The following is a 17,732-nucleotide window of genomic DNA, read 5'->3' on the forward strand; positions in this document are numbered from 1 at the left end:
GCTGGGGGCCCCAGGGCCTGTGGCCAGTATTTAGGGGGCTGGGCAGGGCAGGCCTGCTCTGTCCCCAGTCAGCAAGCAGAGGCGGCAGCAGGAAGCCCAGGAGAGAGTGGCAGGGCCCGGCTTCACAGGCCTGCAGTCCACCTGCCGGGGGTGCCCTGCCACCCGTGGGGAAAGGGGCTCACCTAACTGACAGCCTCCAACAGCCTGGCTCCAACATTACGCTAGGAGGAGGGTTTGTCAGGGTTGTTCTGTGGGTTTGACCTCCCCGTGTGTGTGTGTGTGTGTGTGTGTGTGTGTGTGTGTGTGTGTGTGTGTGTGTGTGTGTGTGTGTGTGTACAGAGCGATGGGCACGGACTTTTACTGTTAGAAATATCGATTTTACACAAAACCTTTCACACTTCAGGGTCTTCCCACACGGGCTCTCCCTTTTCCCTCCTAAATCCTGGTGCGGCTGCTGCTTCTCACCCTCGACGCTGTTCTCCAGGGCGGCCGTCCGTGAGGCCTACCCATCAGAGCCCACCTCTGACCCTCCCCATCGGTCTTCTCCTACCACTCTTCCAAGGCGGCTCCTTCCTCAGCCCCCTGCCCACTACGGTGATTTGTCTACTCGTTCACTGCCTGACTTCCCCAGAGGTGGAGAACAGGTCTGCGGCTGCTTCGTTCTCCCCTGGATAAGGAAGGCACAGGGTAGGGCCTCAATCAGTTCTTGTTGAATGGGCCGGTTCTATACCTGTTCCCCAACACACAAACATAAAGCAAACACACACACACAGCCCTTGCCGGACTCTTCCTCCCATACATTCAGTGCAAGCGCACGAGGAACAGCTCTGTGATCCACGCCCGCTGCTAGGAAGGAAACCGCTGGGCAGCTGTGGTGAGACCCTCTGCGACACACAACGCACTGCCCATAACTTAGACGACGGTGGTGAAAAGCGGATTTTCCACATTTTATCAAAGTACCAACATCTGTGGCCAGAACAGGAGACGTAGGTCTCATGGAGCTGACCAGGAAAACGCAGCCCATGAGCCATTTTATTCTTTGAAACAGGGACTATTACAGGAAGTACAGGCTGCAGAGCCAGTGCGGCGAAATGAAAAATGATCCACTTGGGAACCTAAAATGAGGAGGGTGGGACATATGTGCTGACTTGGCAGGTCTTTCAGCGCACTGTCCAAGGCGGAAGAGTTACCCGTGCGCACGTGCACAAGCACGCACACACGCACCGCGGCCCGGAACCGCGAAGCTCCCAGTGAAGTCACTTAAAAGGAAAAAAACAATCAGATCTGGCACCAGGCTGACACTAGGCCTGTAAAAGGGGAGTGGATGTTGTGACCAGGCATGACATGTCTGCGGGGGGTGGGGGTGGTGCTCCCTGCCAAACCCCAATGCCGATCAGAAATAGCGCACCTTCCCATTCTCTTGCTTACCTGGAAATCTGTGAAACTGTTGTCCTGAACAGTCATTTCCACGGCCCACCCTGAGGCTGGCAGTTCTGCCGCTGCCTGCTGAGGGGTGTGGGATTCACAGACTACCAGGCAAAGGGAAAAGAGCCCTGAGCCAGGGGTTCTGGCCTGGGTCCCCCATTTCCTGTCTGTTAACTGTGAGAAACAGGGCTTGGACTCTCTTGAGCCACAGTTTCCTGCCTTACGTGATAAATCAAGGGAACTTTAATAAATATAGCAGCGAACCATATCAAGAATCTTTATTCTTGTGTGAGTGACGGCCTTTCAGTTGTTCCGTCTTTAATACGAGGGCAATGACTGTGGTCGTGTACTGAGCACTCATTATGTGCCAGCCTCTGGGGAAGAGGGATAAGCCCTGGGTCTTCCTGAGCAGGTCACAGAGTGGGAAGAATGGCTGTGCTTTCTGTGCTAGGAGCTGGGGGATGCTGTGGGAGCGGGAGGGGGAGGGCGACTTTAAACTGCCTTTGAGTGGAACGCATTCTCCAGTGACTGAATGCACTCGGACGCCAAGCGGCATGTTAGAATGACCTCTGAACCACATGCTGGAGCACAAGAGGGTATGTGCTGGAAGTAACTGGCAAGGCCCGAGTTCTGCCTGGAGTTTCTCTGACAAACAGCTGAGAATGCTGAGCTGACTGAAGGTCTGGGTGCCCCCAAGCATGTGGGGTTGGTGCCCACTCTAGTAGCCGCTGCAGGTGCAAGAGCCTGGAAGAGAGAAAGGACTCTCTGGCTCACTCTTGAGAGCACAGGAGGGAGGGAACCAGGGGAGGAAGTGCTCAGCTGTGCCACCCCCTGTGTCACCCCCTGGGGCCTGGCTTGTGGGCCAGGATGCAGGAGGCAGGGAGGCGGTGGGGACGTGCTGGGTTGGAGCCTCTCCCACCTGACGCTGGGCATGGCAAGTCAGGTCAGTCAGTCTCCCACGAAAGCCCGGCTCTGCCCTCCTCCCATGGCAGCCGGGGCTCCGCTTGCCTCTGAGCAGGGCAAGTCTGCCCAGAGACCCCAGCTGGCCCCTCTGGTGTCCGGTGAAACAGCAGCCCTCGGCGGTGGGAAACAGCGGTCAGCCAAAGCAGAAACCAAAATCGCACACAGGGAAAAACAGGAAGAGTCCATAAAAAAAAAAAAAAAAAAAGCCAGCAGAGAAAGGGTTTGCATTTAACACCCACAGTGTCCTACTTTCACTTTCCCAAGAGATAATTCTGTCATCCCATGTCTGGTGCCAAATGTTTGCTCACAATGCACATGGAGGCCTACCCCATCGAGGAGCTCCAGACAGAGCCGGACTTGAACTCAGCACTCGCAGGGATGGGCCTGGTCCTCCCGCAATGGGGTCTGTGGGCGTATAAGCTCAGACGTGCCCTCCCAGAGGTGAGGGTCGTCCACAGCCTGAGCTGGTGACTCACAGACACCAGCAACCCAGACTTCGCCAGTGCCCGGAAAGTGGTGTCCACGGGCCGAGTGGCCGGCAGGGTTCTGGACACTGCTAGGTGCCGGGCCTTCCGTAAGCACCCACGCTGGGAGCTCCTCCGAAGGCCCCCGGGCACAGCAGTCTCTGCACCGGCCCCAGCCTGCCTGTCAATACAAGCGAGCCAGCTCCAAGCCACGCCACGCTGGCCAGGCTGCGCTGGGACACATGAACGGGCAGGCAAGACAGCCAGCCACCCGAAGCTACTCACCATGTACGAAGGAAAGATGAGAACGCGTTTGTGCTTCCCGCAAGGCCACTGGGGGTCATCCAGGAGATTTGGGTCATAGTCCATAAAGTCTCCCAGGTCACTACCTGAAGATCACAGGTAAAATGATAATTAGGGGCCCTGGACCCTCCAAAGCAGAGGCAGCTGGGAGGACGGTTAGGGTGAGAAGGGCTGGCTCCAGGGGTCTAGCTCACATCACCTGGCTCGCTGACCTTTGGCAGTCATCTCTGCATGCCGGTGACACATACTGCCCCTTCCAAAGGGTTCACCAAATGCTTCACTTTCTGACATTTTTTTCCCCTTTTCAGAGAATTATGTATTAATGTCCCTGACCCAGGAGAGCACAAAACTTCACACAGTACGCAAGATGCAGAGAGCATTTGCAGATCATGTTATAGAATGTGGCCCCAGAGAGACTCATTTTCTAAACCCGCAGATCAAATGAGTAGACTCAAGTCGTGCCTTCTGAGCAGCGTGGTATGTTTGGTGCGAATGCTTCCAGGCAGGCTATTGTGTCTGTGTGAACATCAATCACAGCAGCCACCAGTGCACACAGCTGTGAATGACCAGAGGTGGCCAGAACATTAGGACAGGGCTTCAGAACTCAGTGCTGGGGCAGATCTAGCGAGCTTCACATTCACCCGGAATTTCTCTTAGAACGAGGACGGCTTCAATAGTTTTCTCCCTCTCATCAATTCTTACAAGGGTTTGTACAGGTGAAGCTAGAAGCACACAAGTCCTCCCCCAGCCGCCAACTCTTATAATCACCCACTAATCACAAAGGAAACTGTCACACCTGACCCTGCACTTCAGGGCCCAAATATTTCAATGACAATGATAACAACAACAACAACAACAACAAAAAGCCAAACTTGAGCTCTATGAAAATGCAGGACAGAACCAGGTCACGGTGTGGAAGCTCGGGCAGTCGGCGACTGAGGCTCTGAATCAGAGACAGCTCCCCTGTGGCCTGGCTGTGAGCCTGCACGGCCTGACGCCAGGCTTTCCTGAAAGTCACATCGCCCACGAACACCTGTCCTCCAGTGTGTGCACCACGCGGTGAGCTGAAGCACCTCCCGCCACGAGCTCCCTGGTCCTGGCGGGGCCGAGGTTACCTGTGTCGAGGCTCCCCTGGGTGCTGCTCGCCCGGCCCGTGGAGAGGCTGCGGTGGCTCAGGTTACGGAACTGAGAGAAGGAGGAGGTGGAGTCTATGGTATTTCTCCGGGCTCCAAAGGCATTTGTGGGTAACAGAAATTGGGTATAGGAAACAGTCTAAAAGGTGAAGACAAAACAGGCCAGTGATTATTCCCAGGCAATGCCAGTCTGCATTCTGATTAAGCTACAGCTGCCACCCCAAGTTCAGGTCCACGTTCTCACATTGCCATTTTACAATCTAATGAGATCTAAAACATGAAATTTGTTTAGGCACTCATGTGTGCCAACACCTAACCCGAACTGACTTCAGGCTATGCACAGTTTTAATCTATCCCACTTGGTCTGACTATTCCTGGCACATGGCAGAAATACGAACGTATCTGACAAAGCACTTCGCACACACGCTACCTACACCCTGAGCTCAAAGATGATCGTTCCTGTGCAGAGGGACCGGCTGCTCTGGGAGCAGTAGGGGAAGTGCTGTCCACCATCCCAGGAGCCTCACCTGCAAACGAACTATCCCGGGACAGTTTCCCTAAGAAACACCTGCACCGCTGCCATAAGCAAATTTTGGAAGGGTTTACGAGGGCTGCCTGGACCCAGCACAAAAAGGTCAAGTTCATCTTTTAACCTTTCATTCCTCACTGCATGTGGATGAAAGTAATGGGACAGCCCTGCTGCTCGGTGGTCACCGTGCAAGGCTGAGGGACTCTTAGCCTCTCAGGACCACGGGGAGCTAAAACCCTTTCTAGTAGCCGGAATGTTGCTTGCTGACACCACTAGTTGGTGGATGTTCAAACCAGCCGTCACTCCATCCTGGAGCACGCACATGAGAGCGTGCGATGCTCGTAAGTGTGGCATATTCAGTTGTGCACAGCACTGGCGGAGAAAAATGCATGCTCTGGGACATCCCGCCCCGCTGCTACTGGGTCGCTGGCTTGGTGGATTTCCACCCCACGCCGGGGCGGGCTGGCGTCACGCGCCGGGGAACCTGCCCAGACCGGAAGCCAGGCGGCCTTACCTTGCCGTCAGCACCCAGCTCCACACCTTCCAGACCAATGATCTCTTTCAAGCTCACGGCACCAGCTGACTGTCTCCCTCCATCCAACTTCAAATCCCTAGGGGACAAGCCAGAGGAAAAAATGCTTTTGTGTGCAGCCCAAAGAGCCACGATGATGCTTACTGCACAAGACACTGACAAAAATGACCAAGTGGCCCTGGTGGCTGGGACGGCCCTTTGTCCCTCCTTGAGGGCCTGCCAGGGCTGCTCTGTAGGGAGTTCTACCTTGTCATCTGCTGTGACATAAACGAAATCCAACTGAACAGAAAGCTGAAGATGAAGCCTATGGCTTACAGATCTCTCTCCCTAGAGATGCCAGGGGCAGTCCCTGAGCTCTGTGGGGCAACAGTTCTCTCGGGCACTAGCTCCTGGGTTCCTTCTAACACGGGGTGAGACCCCGTCTCCTTGCCACTCCCTTCTCCTAGAAGGGAGAAATAAATTCTTGTTTTAAACAGCTATCAGGTTTGTTGCTGGTAATGAGAGAATTAATGCCGCAGTAGTAACCCCTGCCACCTTGCCAGGCCACCTGGAAAATGAGTATCTTTTTATAAAAGAATATTATCCAGTAACAAAAAGTGTTGATAGAGCACTTGACCATTTCCAAAGACTTTTACACATCATCTCTTTGGTTTTTTAAGACACTTCTTTGAGAAAGGTGCTACTGCTATGACCCTTTTTACAGAGGAGGAAACTGAGGACCGAGTAGGTAAATGGCTTGCCAGGGTCAACAGGGCAGTAGATTGGAGCAGCTGGTTTTGCAACCGATGCTCTTTCTAGTAGATCACTTTGCTCTGGAGGTGCAAGATGGGCTCGCTGTGACTACAGTCAGGTGTCACTGCTCGCCCAGGGCCATCCCCTTCCCTTACAGTAATTCTTAAATTCTGCTGCCTATCAGAATTACCTGAGGATGTCTAACAAACAGCTATCTGGTTCTTGCCCCCAGACATTCTGATTTAGTTGGCATGGGGTGTGACCGGGCCTCAGGAATTTCAAATGCTCTCCAGGGGATTCTAGATTGCAGCCCCATTTGGGAACGAGTGTCTCCAGCTTCTGTCTCTAGGACCCCCAGTGCTTCTTAGTCCAAGCCACCCTCAGACGGACAGCAAATCTGCTGTGTGGCCGGGACGGAGGCACCACATTCAGAGGCCATCTCCTACAACCTAAGCAAGGTCAAATGCAAGGTAAAGGCAACGTGCTCCCAGACAAAGGCAATCAGGGAAAGAGAGAGAGAGAGAAAGGGAACCAGGTGAGTGGGGAGAAGAGAGAAAAGAAAGCCATCCCCAAATACGGAAGACAAGCAGGGTTCTCTGACTCTGTTGAGCCATCAACCGCAGTCTGTGGGCAATCCACGGATGAACTGGCTCCCTTATCCAACCTATAAGACAGAGCCCAAGACCTTGTGCACCCAGTGCTAGGTTTGTACAGCGTTCTCCCTGGGAGGCCATGGTAGCACCAAGCTCCAAACATCTCTGGGGCCCTTTGGAATCAACACCAAAGTCAAGCAGAAAAAAAGCCAACAATCGACCCCCTGTTCAGACCCATAAGACAATCTACCTGCTACCAGGACACTTCTCAAACTTCTTACAGCAATTAGGGATGAAGAAGAATGAATCAGGGCACTAACACGGGGAAATGATTATGAAGCAAAAACCTGAACAAAGCACCGAGGCAAAGATCCCTGTGGGGGTGGGGAGTTGGGGGACAGACCACAGGCGGAACAGGAGGTGAGCTGCGACAAGAGAGCAGCCGTTTCATTTAAGGACCTGGTGCAGCTCAGTTCCACCGGCTTCCTCCTTTCCCCAAGCCAAACCCAGCAAGAATGTTCCCCACATTCCCAACTCCCGATTTTTTCCTTGTTTCCATTTTGCTAGATGGAGAGTGTTATTTACAGCTGAAATTAATAAAAAGCAGGCACTATCTTCCTGGGGTGAGAAGGCCAAGGGAAACGAGGAGTATGAAAATAAGCCTATATTAAGAGTGTCCCAGATGGAGAGCTGGCTGCAGGCAGGAACACAGTCTCCTGCCACTTTTGTGTCCCGTCTACACAATGTCTAAAGACACCGAAGGAAGCATCTACCGAGGGAGGGAGGTTGCCGGCTCTTGCTGTCTCACCGGTCCTGGTTTACACAGACGGAGGGGACGTGGGTGTTTTGCCACCAGTCCCCTTTCCATCTGTCTTCCATATGTTCCCAGGATCACTGCTTCCCTGGGGCGGCCGTGCCCTGGCTGCCTAGCCGTCCGCTGGCTGTTAAACGTGCACATCACAGTTAACAGAACTAAATCAGCCGTGCTTCTTCCCACACCCCTCTTCTTGGTGCTTCCCCCACGGGAAATGAAGCTATAACAAAAAATATATTTTATGTGCTCACATAAAATCCAAGATTCCTCTCCATGAGATTAACCCCAAATCCTATTTAAGGATACAGGGATTCTGAGACCCAGTGGATTGTCCAAGTGCCTGAGGGACGCTTGGGAGCACAAGAAAGGGAAAGAGGGACAGGCAAGGTTCCACCACCTACCCACGGGAACCGACCTCTGGAGAGTTAATGCCACTTACTGCAGGCACCACTTCCCACGGGCTCTGCACTTACATCATGCTACTTTCTAAATAGCTAAGGCCAAGCCGAGTAAGAAAATAAGCAAGAAGAGTGGTGGGTCCACCCTCAACTGCTCTTGGAGACACACATGGCTCACTACAGACCAGCGCCCTGCAACAGAACTTCCTCCAATGACAGACGTGCCCCTATCTGCCCTGTCCCATATGGTGATCGCATGTGACACCTGAGCACTTAAAACATGACCAGTTCACTGAGAAACCAAATTTTCAATCTTACTCAATTTTAGTTTAGATGTACCCACCCCACGTGGCTAGTGACTGCTGTACCGGACTAAGTCTTAGTGCTTTCTTGTTGGGACTTTGGCTACCATGCATTTAGAACTTCCTATGGCAAGATAACATCGTCATGCATATTTAATGACTTGGGTTTGGTCTCCCAGTTTTCTTCTCCAAAGTGGCCTGGCCATTTTGCTGCCCATCACTTTGGGCCCTGCAGATGGAGGAGTGCTGCAGGATTACTCTCGGTGGGGAGGAGGGAGGCAATGCCCATGGGGTCCACAATCAAAGGGGACCCAGGCCCTGTACGCTCCATCAGCACTCCAAGAGCAGGGCTCCCAGCTGAGATAAAAGTTCACATCCCACGTGTGGCATGGAGTAAGCAGATCTTTTTGTCTGCCGCAGGGGCAGGAGCGATGGGGTTTTGGCAGTGCCAGGGCCCACCAAGGAACAATCGCCAACACGTGCTCCCCAAATCCATTTACAGGAGACTCCAGGCCCTTCCTCCTTTCTGGGGGGTGGAGGGTAGGGAGGGATGACCAGTGAAAACTGAGTTTGAATTTTCCTTCAGCTTTGTAGAAAGGGGGCTGATGGTTCATACCAAGTCAATTAAAAGAAATGAGGTATCTCTTGCACACTCAAGATACTCATTTCCCCCACATTCACACTCCAAAACTCCACCAACATGATCAATATCACAGTGCTCTAGAACATTGCTTCGTGGTGGCCAAGAACACGTTTCCATACTTTTTCTCCCACAGGTTCTGGAATAGGTTGTCACTAACTTCGGGGTTGCCATTCTGTGGGGTTTGGATTCAGATCACACAAGCACACACAGATGCTTACTGAGCCACCTGTCCATGGAAAACGAAGCACATCTTGTTTAAGCTGTTTCTACTAACAGCAGTTTCTTTTCATAGCGTTTGAATTTTGTACATTAAGACTCTCAGGATCTGAAAAATACATCTTTCACAAAGAGGATGACAAACCTCTCTGGGTTGATTTTCTTAAGCTAAGTTAAGTGCTCGGATAAATGTCACCAAAACTTCCTGACGTTAACACGAATCACATAAAATTGCCATTCTTCGGCCGTATTTGATCTACATAAACAGCAATGTCACATCATGCCACCTAACACTACAGATCAGGTAACTGCTCAGACCCTAGGTGTGAGTGCAAAGCAAGAAGAGACCCGAGGTCTTTGCTGCCCGACTCTTTCAGAAGCCAAAAGGCTGGAGTTGCCTGCAGAAAGGAGCTCTGAATGGTGTAGAGTCACCCAAAAACAATCTTTAAAAAACTCCAGTGAAAAAGAATTAAGCAGAAGTCCCAGCGGAGTAGTCATAAAATCTTCATGTTTTCCTTCTAAGATCATTGTTCTGAATTCTCATTAGAATGGTATATAAAAATAGAAATATCTGTTTGGCTCAAATGCCAGCATTAACCCTCCAGCACCGGGAGACAGAGCCGGAGAACACAGAACTGCAGCTGAAAGTAATTAAAAGCAAACTGAAGTTGGACTTTCAATTTCTTTATAAAGCCTAAGTTATTGTTTTTCCCAGATACAACTCGAGTTCAAATTAATTTATTTATATTCCACCTCCTTTTAAAAATGGAATAGAGGCAAGTTCAAATACCAGATGTGGATATCGTCCCAAACTGTGTATATTAAGATTTAAATGCAGTAACATGGTTAGTCAGGTTATAGGAAATGATCTCATGTCCGCGGACACCCTAATGGAACCACTAGTGAGGAACCTTGGGAGATGCGAGGTTCTGATTCCTTCTCTCCCCAGCGCTGGGCAAGGCTGCAGCTTAGCCCTGGGTACCTGTAAGAGCTGGCTTCTCATTCTGTGCAAGCTTGGTAACTTCTGCAGAGGCTGTAGGCAATAAGCTCACTCTAACACATAAAGTAGTTTTTCTTTTGTTTTAAACAAAGGCTGATGTTTAAAACTGGCCCGTGGGGGTGGGGGCGTGGGAGAGTTGGAGGGGGACCAGGGGAGGAGACGAGAGAAGAAGCGGGGACTGAAACAAGCGATCGAAGTGCATCTGGGGAGACAGCCACGCAGCAGTTATACCCTTAAGCAAGGAGCAGAAAAACAGGTTGGTTCATTTTGGGCGTGTAAACTTGTCCTACACAGGACGGCACTGGAATTCATGTCACACGGCCCTCCTCGAGAAAGCCTGTACCTTCCTGTCGGAAACCCCCTGGACCCCGTCTCAGTTTTGGCTTTCCCAGCACAATGCAGATGTGCACCGTGGTGGAGTCATCTGATCACAGCAGATGGCCAGTCTAGATATCCTGGTGCCCAAAGGGGATTACATAGGTCACCATCAGCCACAAAGTCACCAACTCTGGATTTCGTCTTTTGTAAAAGGAGAAATGATTATTGCTTCCCTCTTCTGTGGTTTACTGACAAAGGCCCAGGCAGCTGCTCACGCAGCCATAGAGCAACGGAACTGATCTTGATGGGAAAACCAGACTCCTTCTTAGACAGCAGAAAGCTCAAGGAAGCTGTGGCCCTTCCCTCAGGAACATGATTAATGAATATTACTCTTTTAAAAAGATGGACGATTTACATACTTCACACCCGGGAAGTAGATGGAAAAAGTGTGTGTGAGCCAACAAACGAGGTCCCCCCAGGTCTTTCTGCTCCCAAGATGGTGCGCTGTCCCCACTTCTACCCACAATCATTTCCTTAACGGTGCTCTAAGCTTAAGACTTTATAGAATGCCAGCCAGGAGCTCTACTGGGCACTTGCTTTTTAAAGGACAACAATAGGTTGAACACTTTGATGTGTAAATAATTTAAAAGCCAATTAAATATTAACAGGATTTCCAGACCCTTCAAAAAGAATAAAGAGGGAGATTTTCTGCACAGAAAGCCAAGTTTGAAAGCTGGATTAGGAAGCAAAGACTGCTCATGAACTAATTTTAATTAAGAGATCACACACTGACTGGAACTCAGCGACACAAGTATTTATCTCAGCTTAAGAAGTGCCATTTGTGGCCTCCTCAGACGCGGCGAGCGGCCATCTTGGGTCAGGTGGCCTGGCTCAAATCAAGCACCATGTTACACCTCCAGTCAGAGTAGACGGAACAAGGCCCACCGCTAACGGGAGAAAAGTTAAATCAGAAGTCCTGTCCCTCTCACACTCAGCACTTCACTCACAGCGATCCCCCCCAAGGGCAGCTGGCAGACAATGAGGGGGTCTTCACGTAGCTTACACCAAAATCTTTGTCCAAAGGCAGCTCCTATAAACAGCCGGATAATGGCATGATTCATCCATGAGATCATTCCAGAATCTGTCTCTGTGTGGGAATATGCTCGGTGTGAGGAAAGAAACACAATTTGTGAATGTGTAATTTTCCACAACGAAAATCGTCTGGGGAAAGTGGGTGGGGAGGAAGGGGGCATTTAGGCCCGAAGGCTCTAAGAATAGAAGGCGCTGTTCTCCCTGTCACAAAACGATCAACACTCAGGAAATGGACCCAAGCGGATGACCTCATCTGAATGCCCCGAATGCCAAAATGCCCACATAAACACCATGTGGAAGCTGTTGACAATTGAGAAACACACCCCCAGAGACACCTTGCCCTCCACTGGGAAGCCATGTTTTTCATCCCTTGGGCTCTGGTGCGTGTGTAGTCAGCTAACCCAGCGACCACCGCTCACTCAAGTGTGGTCATCTGAACTGGTCTGTACCCCCACACACATCACAACAGCGGTTTTTGCTGGAATCAAGTGGTTTGGCTATTTCACATAAGCCCCAATCACAAGTTAACTAGGTTCATTCCAACTTTCTTCTGGTCAGATCCACATATACAGAAATAGCTACCCATGTGCATATATTTCAAGGAAAAAAGAACTTTCAGTAGCTGGTGCCAATTCCCTCATGCACAGGGACAATCCTGGGACTAACCCTCTATATAACACCTGTGGACTCTCACTCACCAGTGGGCTGTGCTTCAGAAGTCCTTGAGCTGGCGTGTGGAACTCAGAATGCATTCTGTCATCTAAGTAATGTTATAAATGGAGATCAGCCCACACAAGGCTCTTTCAGCAAGAGCTCTGGTCATAGGAGCAAAAGGTCAGAGGGTATAACAGGGTAGAGAAACAGGAGGAAGTCGAACGTCTCTCTCTTGGTTTCCTGGTTTGGGGCTGACCCTGAGCAACAGGCTAATGTTCAAGTTTGCATCATTCCACCTCCTTTTCCTTCTTAGGACTCCGAGATCCTTTCCCCTAAGCGGTTCCTGTTTTCCACAATTCCTTCCTTCTCTCTACATCTAAGCCCATAAATTCTTTGCAGCTCCCAGATTTTCCAGCTGGCCCCATGGCAGTGGCATGGCAGGCCCGGAGGACAGGGGAGGAGCGGGGTCTCAGATGGAGGTGTTAGATGAGCTGCTTACTAAGTGGGCTCTGCCTATTTTGGAGACTCGAGAAAGTTGCTTGCAACTCGCTTTGTGAGCTGAGGGTCGCCAAGCCAAACCACAAATCCACGCTAGAAAAGAGAAGGCCGTGACTAATGTAGATAAAAGGCAAAAAGACTCAGGCTGGCCTTGGCAACCGTGAGTTGAGGGAAGAGGAGCCGGTTTAAGGCTGGGACTCTTCCCAGAAAATGGCATAATTTACAAGCTTCATCTGAGGAGAGTGTTTACAGCTATGGGAAGGTTTGATGTTACAGTTATAGTGAAAAAGATGGGCAACATCTGTTCCTCCTCTCTGCAGCAGGCTTCCACTAGCTTGTTTTGAAAGGTGGGATTTGGCAAGAAAGATCAAAGCAAAACAATCATCTCCTCGTGTTCCAAAGAAGTATATACACTAGTGGGGAAAAAAGACTAGAAGGAAATACCCCAAAATGGTAACAGTGGCTTTGTTTAGGCGAGGCTCAGTAATTTCTCTCTTTTATTCTTATGTATTTTTCAAATTTTCTTTAAGCAGCGTGTACCACTGAGAAATAAACAATCAAAAAAAGATCAAATAAAAGCAGATCCGAAGATGGATTCATTCTGTTTGTAGGACTGCACAGCTGGTGAACTCATCCTGAACCAGACCAGGATTTGCCAGGTTGGAGCAGATCTAGAAAGAGCAATAAAATAGCTCTGTGACTGGACAAAAATGGAACTGAAGCTGTCGCTGAATGAATATCTAGTACATCCTGCCAGGGTGCTCAGAGCTTTCATATGTAATATTTCATTTAACGCTCTCAGTACTCCCTGAGGTTGACGTTATGGTCAGTTTTGTAGAAGCGTGAACCTGAGGTCAGCTAGGCTAGTTAATTTGCCAGGACTGATGGTTCTGCCCGACCACCAGCTCATTCCCAGGCCCCACAACTGCCTCTCTGGCCCCAGATACCCACCGGTGCAATGGCAAGGACAGATAAGGGCTGTGGTTTCCCTACTGGGGGCTGTGATGGGAAGTGGAAGGAAGAAGTGGACTTCTCATCCACACTCCTAATTCTTCAGGAAAGTTTTGTGGCTAGTTGTTTTATCTATCAGGGTTCTGTGTAAACCCGAGTTGGAAGAATGGCTTCTGCAGCTTGTTTACAAACAAAAAAAAGTAAAAACCAATAGACAGCCACCAAGTTTCTTCTGGCTCTAAAAGTCTGTTTGAGCTGACCAGCACTCCTTATCACTGAACTCATTTGACCTGGCATTTCCTGAATCATCTTCCACTTCAAATGTCCTTTAATGAATTAGCACAGGAAGTGGCACTTCCCAAGAAGTGGCAGTGCTCTTACGTGCAGGAAGGGCTTCCATGTCCTCGGAAGTATTTTTGGTTCATTGAGCTCATGGGTTATGAAATGCAACCCATCCCTCACAATGATTAGTGGGACTCTGGGCTCAATGGCTGTGTTATGTGAAAGCAGTGGGCATAACCCACAGCCGGTCTTCAGTCTGACCCTGCCAATAAAGCCTGCCATCTTCCTGCACGTGCACCTGTGCAGACAGCCATGCTGGGCTTGGCAGTGAGGACTAGACTGGAAGCCTGGGTGGATGGTGGTGAGAAGGACCAAGGCAGAGATGTCAATTTACCCCAGACAGAGTGGGGATCCAGGGACAGGATAAAGCTCCCCACTCTCCACAGAACCAAGCCTGGGAAAACTGCCCTCTTCCACCTCTACTCCAGATTTGGTCCACATAAGCAAAAGCAATATACATAAAAGGAAAACCACGAGTTGTTCTGCTCAAAATAGGGCTGTGTTCACTTACATTTTGGCCACATGCTGCTGGTATGGAGAAGTTCAGGCCACCTGAGCTGACAGAGGACTAGGTAAGCAGATCATTCGAGAGCAGGGGACATCAATGGGGCTCAGGCAAAGCCTGCAGAAGCCAGGTGTGACCTTGGCAAAAGGCCCCGGCATTCTTGGGCTTAACATTCAGGTGCCAGTGTCCACGAGCAGCTCTGACGGTGCACAGCATGACCTGTCGTGTTGGCAGAGCCAAATGAGAACTGCACCAGTTGTGCAGCCGACATGGAGGGGGTCACCTGTCCAGTGAGGCCGAGCAGGGCATCAGCTGGGGCTCTGCACTTGCGTTTAGGTGCAGCTCGGTACCCTCTTTTGTCACTTTAGGCTTAGAAACTGTCACTATGGGTGTGACAGAGCCACTCGGTGAGATGAAAGGCCCTGAGGAGCTGTGCTGGGAGCCAGAGATGGAGAGGAGGCTGAGGCCAGGCCTAAGGGGCCTGGCCACTGCTAAGTCTGGGGGACCACGAGAGAGACTTTAAGTAAGGGGGCCGGAGCCTTGAATGAGAAAAAGGACAAGTAGACAAGAGTGGAGCCACCAGGGGCACAAGGCTCCCATGTGTCCAGCTTGGGTCCCATTTTCCTGAACAGCAGAGAAATCAAAGATCTGAGCTGGGGTCAGGGGCCACAGGGGTACAGTGGGAGAGCACCGGGCAGGGAGAGCAGGGACCGGACACTGGGCAGCAGGAGGGGTGGTGCTGCCTGCTGTGCACAGCTGCTCCGCTGAACCTGGAGCTCCTGGGGTCTGGACATCTGTGGAGACTGGTTAGAATCTGTCTTGTCTTCAAGGGGACCTCCTGAGCTTCCCTGAGGGCTTCCTGTATGGGCTGAGGCTGGATCAGGGCCTCAAGTTCTCCTTGGGTTGGGGTCTTCAGCGGCCTCCCCAGGTTCAGTATGGGGACAGGTGGATTCTTTGGTGAACACTGTGGCAGAGACCACAGACTAGCTCATCATACCCAGGTGAAGGCTAAAAACTACATCTCCCAGACTTCCCCAAGGGACCTAGGTTCTGCCAAGCGGAAGTGCTCACGAGAAATCTGGCAGGCGGAAGTGAGTACACCTGGGGAGATCAGAACTCTGGCAAGCCAGGAGCAGAGCCCCACACAGCAGTGTTTCCACAGAGAGGCCCCAGGGTGTGGCTGTGGGTTGTCCCTGGGTGGCTGTGCAGGTTTCTCTGTCTGGCCTGGAGACTCCGTGAGCTCTCTGAAAACCACTGTCCCACTCCAACCACCAGAGAGGACTCTGTTGTCTGCAGCTCGAGACACTGAGCATACACTCCCCTGTACTCCACCTCTCTGAGTCCCCCGGGGCCACCATGGGTCCATGCTGTAGGCAAGACACCGAATTCCTAAAGTAAAGGGACACTTATTAGAAGCCTCTCATTTTACCTAACAGATGATTTCCTGGAAGTGTTGTATGCAAGCAAACTCTGTAAATCAATTATTTTATGAGCAGCTAAGAAAGTTCGGTATCTCCCACAGCTCCACCACAAATCCTTTTGTGACATGAAGCCATATCTGGTACTGTGATCAGTCATGCTCTAAGGTAGCTGTTTTGCACCCTTCTCCAATTTTTCATGCATGATATCAAGACATGAGAAAGACCCTTACCAGCTCCTAACCCGCTTCCTGGTGGTGCTGGGGGGAGACTCCAATGGCAGCACTCAGGGCCTCGAGCTAGTGCGTGAATACCGTACGGGCACCGGGAGAGTGTCACCAGCTCCCCGCTTTCCCACACCTTCCTAGTCTAAAGATGACAAATACTCAGATGGGGGAATGTCGTACATTATTTTTCACTCAAGCCTCCACCCTAGGGATGCCTGGGAACATCCAGGTCTACAGGGTAAACCAGCGACTCCTAAACCTTCTGAATGCCACCGTCCAGCAGCTCTGCCCCTGGGGGCCACTTTGGGGGCCCCTCATGTGGCACATGTGTCCAAGAGCTCCACCTTTACCCAGGTGCACGACAGTCAGCCAGAGCTGCCAGTCACCAGTCCTGAGCCAGCAAGCCTGCCCAGAGGGGTGATCGTGAAGGGACACACTCAGCGCTGCTATGCCAGCCTCTGTGGGCTGAGCCGGCCCGAGCGGTGAACTTCACACAGCAAAGCTGCAGCCTCGCTGCCTGCCCTCGCCTCCCACTCCGGGGCAGTAGCCGGGCCTCTCCCTGCCCCCAGCCTCCCCAAGTAAGATGATAATACGGGCACCTGCTTCATGAGATTGTTGGGAAGATGAAACAAGTAAACATACGTAAAGCACGTGGAACAGCGCCTGGCACGCATAAACATTATTTAGGTTTCAGCTTATATCATTACCACTATTGATCATGTTCGCACACTGGACTATACCCTCAGCTAATCCTAAGGAAATATGCTCTTTTCTCAAACATCTATACCTATAAACCAGGGCAGGGAAGAGCAGTTTGAAGACTGTGGCAGCTGTTAAATGATCAGCCAGTGGAAATAATCTTATCAGCATAGTACAAAGCTGGAAGTACGTGAAATGACCCCAAACATTTCCCATCTTTCTCAAGCCCAGGGTGAGTAAGCCCCTATGTCCTTGTGGCCCAAACCAGAAAACAATAAAATGGCAAAAAGCCACCAGATCTGCACATTTTTTAAAAATCTCAAATTTTAAAACTGGGTGAATAATTATTCAGGTATGAGCTCTAGAAGCTGACAGATGGGGAGGATGAACAGCATGTCTCATTCACAAATTCCTTGTTCGAAAAGGCTTACAACTTCCGTGTCGGCAGCGTTGGCAAGAATGAGGACACCCACTTGAGCACACAGGATCTTAGTCTAGTTAAACAACCCCATTATACAGATGTGGAAACTGAGACTCAGGAGGGCTGAGTGATGGGCCCATGGCAGTCCATGACACCCCAGGACCTGGTCTCACAGCGGAGCTCACTCCTGTCTCCAGCCATCCCCCCTTCCCCTTTACCACTTAGGACTGGACACCGAGTCAGGGAGAAAAGGGACCCCACCTTGCACTGTGCTTCACTGCATCTCTCAACACAGAAGGCCCCACCCGGGAGCTCATGAGGAGCTGGACCACCACCTGTCATTCCCAGACGTCAACACTGAGGATGACATATCCTTCTCCACATCTCTCAGGCCTCACACTTTTAAGTCTAGCTGAAGAACTGTCTTCTCTGGGGATGGGGGGTACACCCCAATCCCTCTGTCTGAATTCACTCAATTCCCTCCTCTGTGCGCCACCCACACACTGCTTAGGACTCACTTAATTCCTTTCTAGTTTGATGGTTAGTTTGTTTCCTAGCTT

The 17,732-nt window shown here is 50.9% G+C and overlaps 1 protein-coding gene across 2 annotated transcripts in view; it reads right to left on the reverse strand.

The window, feature by feature from the left end:
- The window catches only part of CABLES1 (Cdk5 and Abl enzyme substrate 1), a 104,565-nt gene that overhangs the window by 15,252 nt on the left and 71,581 nt on the right, over window positions 1-17,732 (reverse strand). For both annotated transcript variants that reach the window (XM_075993593.1, XM_075993594.1), the window contains 3 exons: window positions 5,332-5,428; window positions 4,271-4,427; window positions 3,138-3,241 (listed from right to left, as the gene is read on the reverse strand). In XM_075993593.1, the coding sequence (XP_075849708.1) occupies window positions 3,138-3,241; window positions 4,271-4,427; window positions 5,332-5,428 (358 nt within the window). The remainder of the gene's footprint in view (window positions 1-3,137; window positions 3,242-4,270; window positions 4,428-5,331; window positions 5,429-17,732) is intronic.

Source organism: Microcebus murinus, chromosome 17, assembly GCF_040939455.1.
Source record: "Microcebus murinus isolate Inina chromosome 17, M.murinus_Inina_mat1.0, whole genome shotgun sequence".
Classification (NCBI taxonomy): domain Eukaryota; kingdom Metazoa; phylum Chordata; class Mammalia; order Primates; family Cheirogaleidae; genus Microcebus; species Microcebus murinus.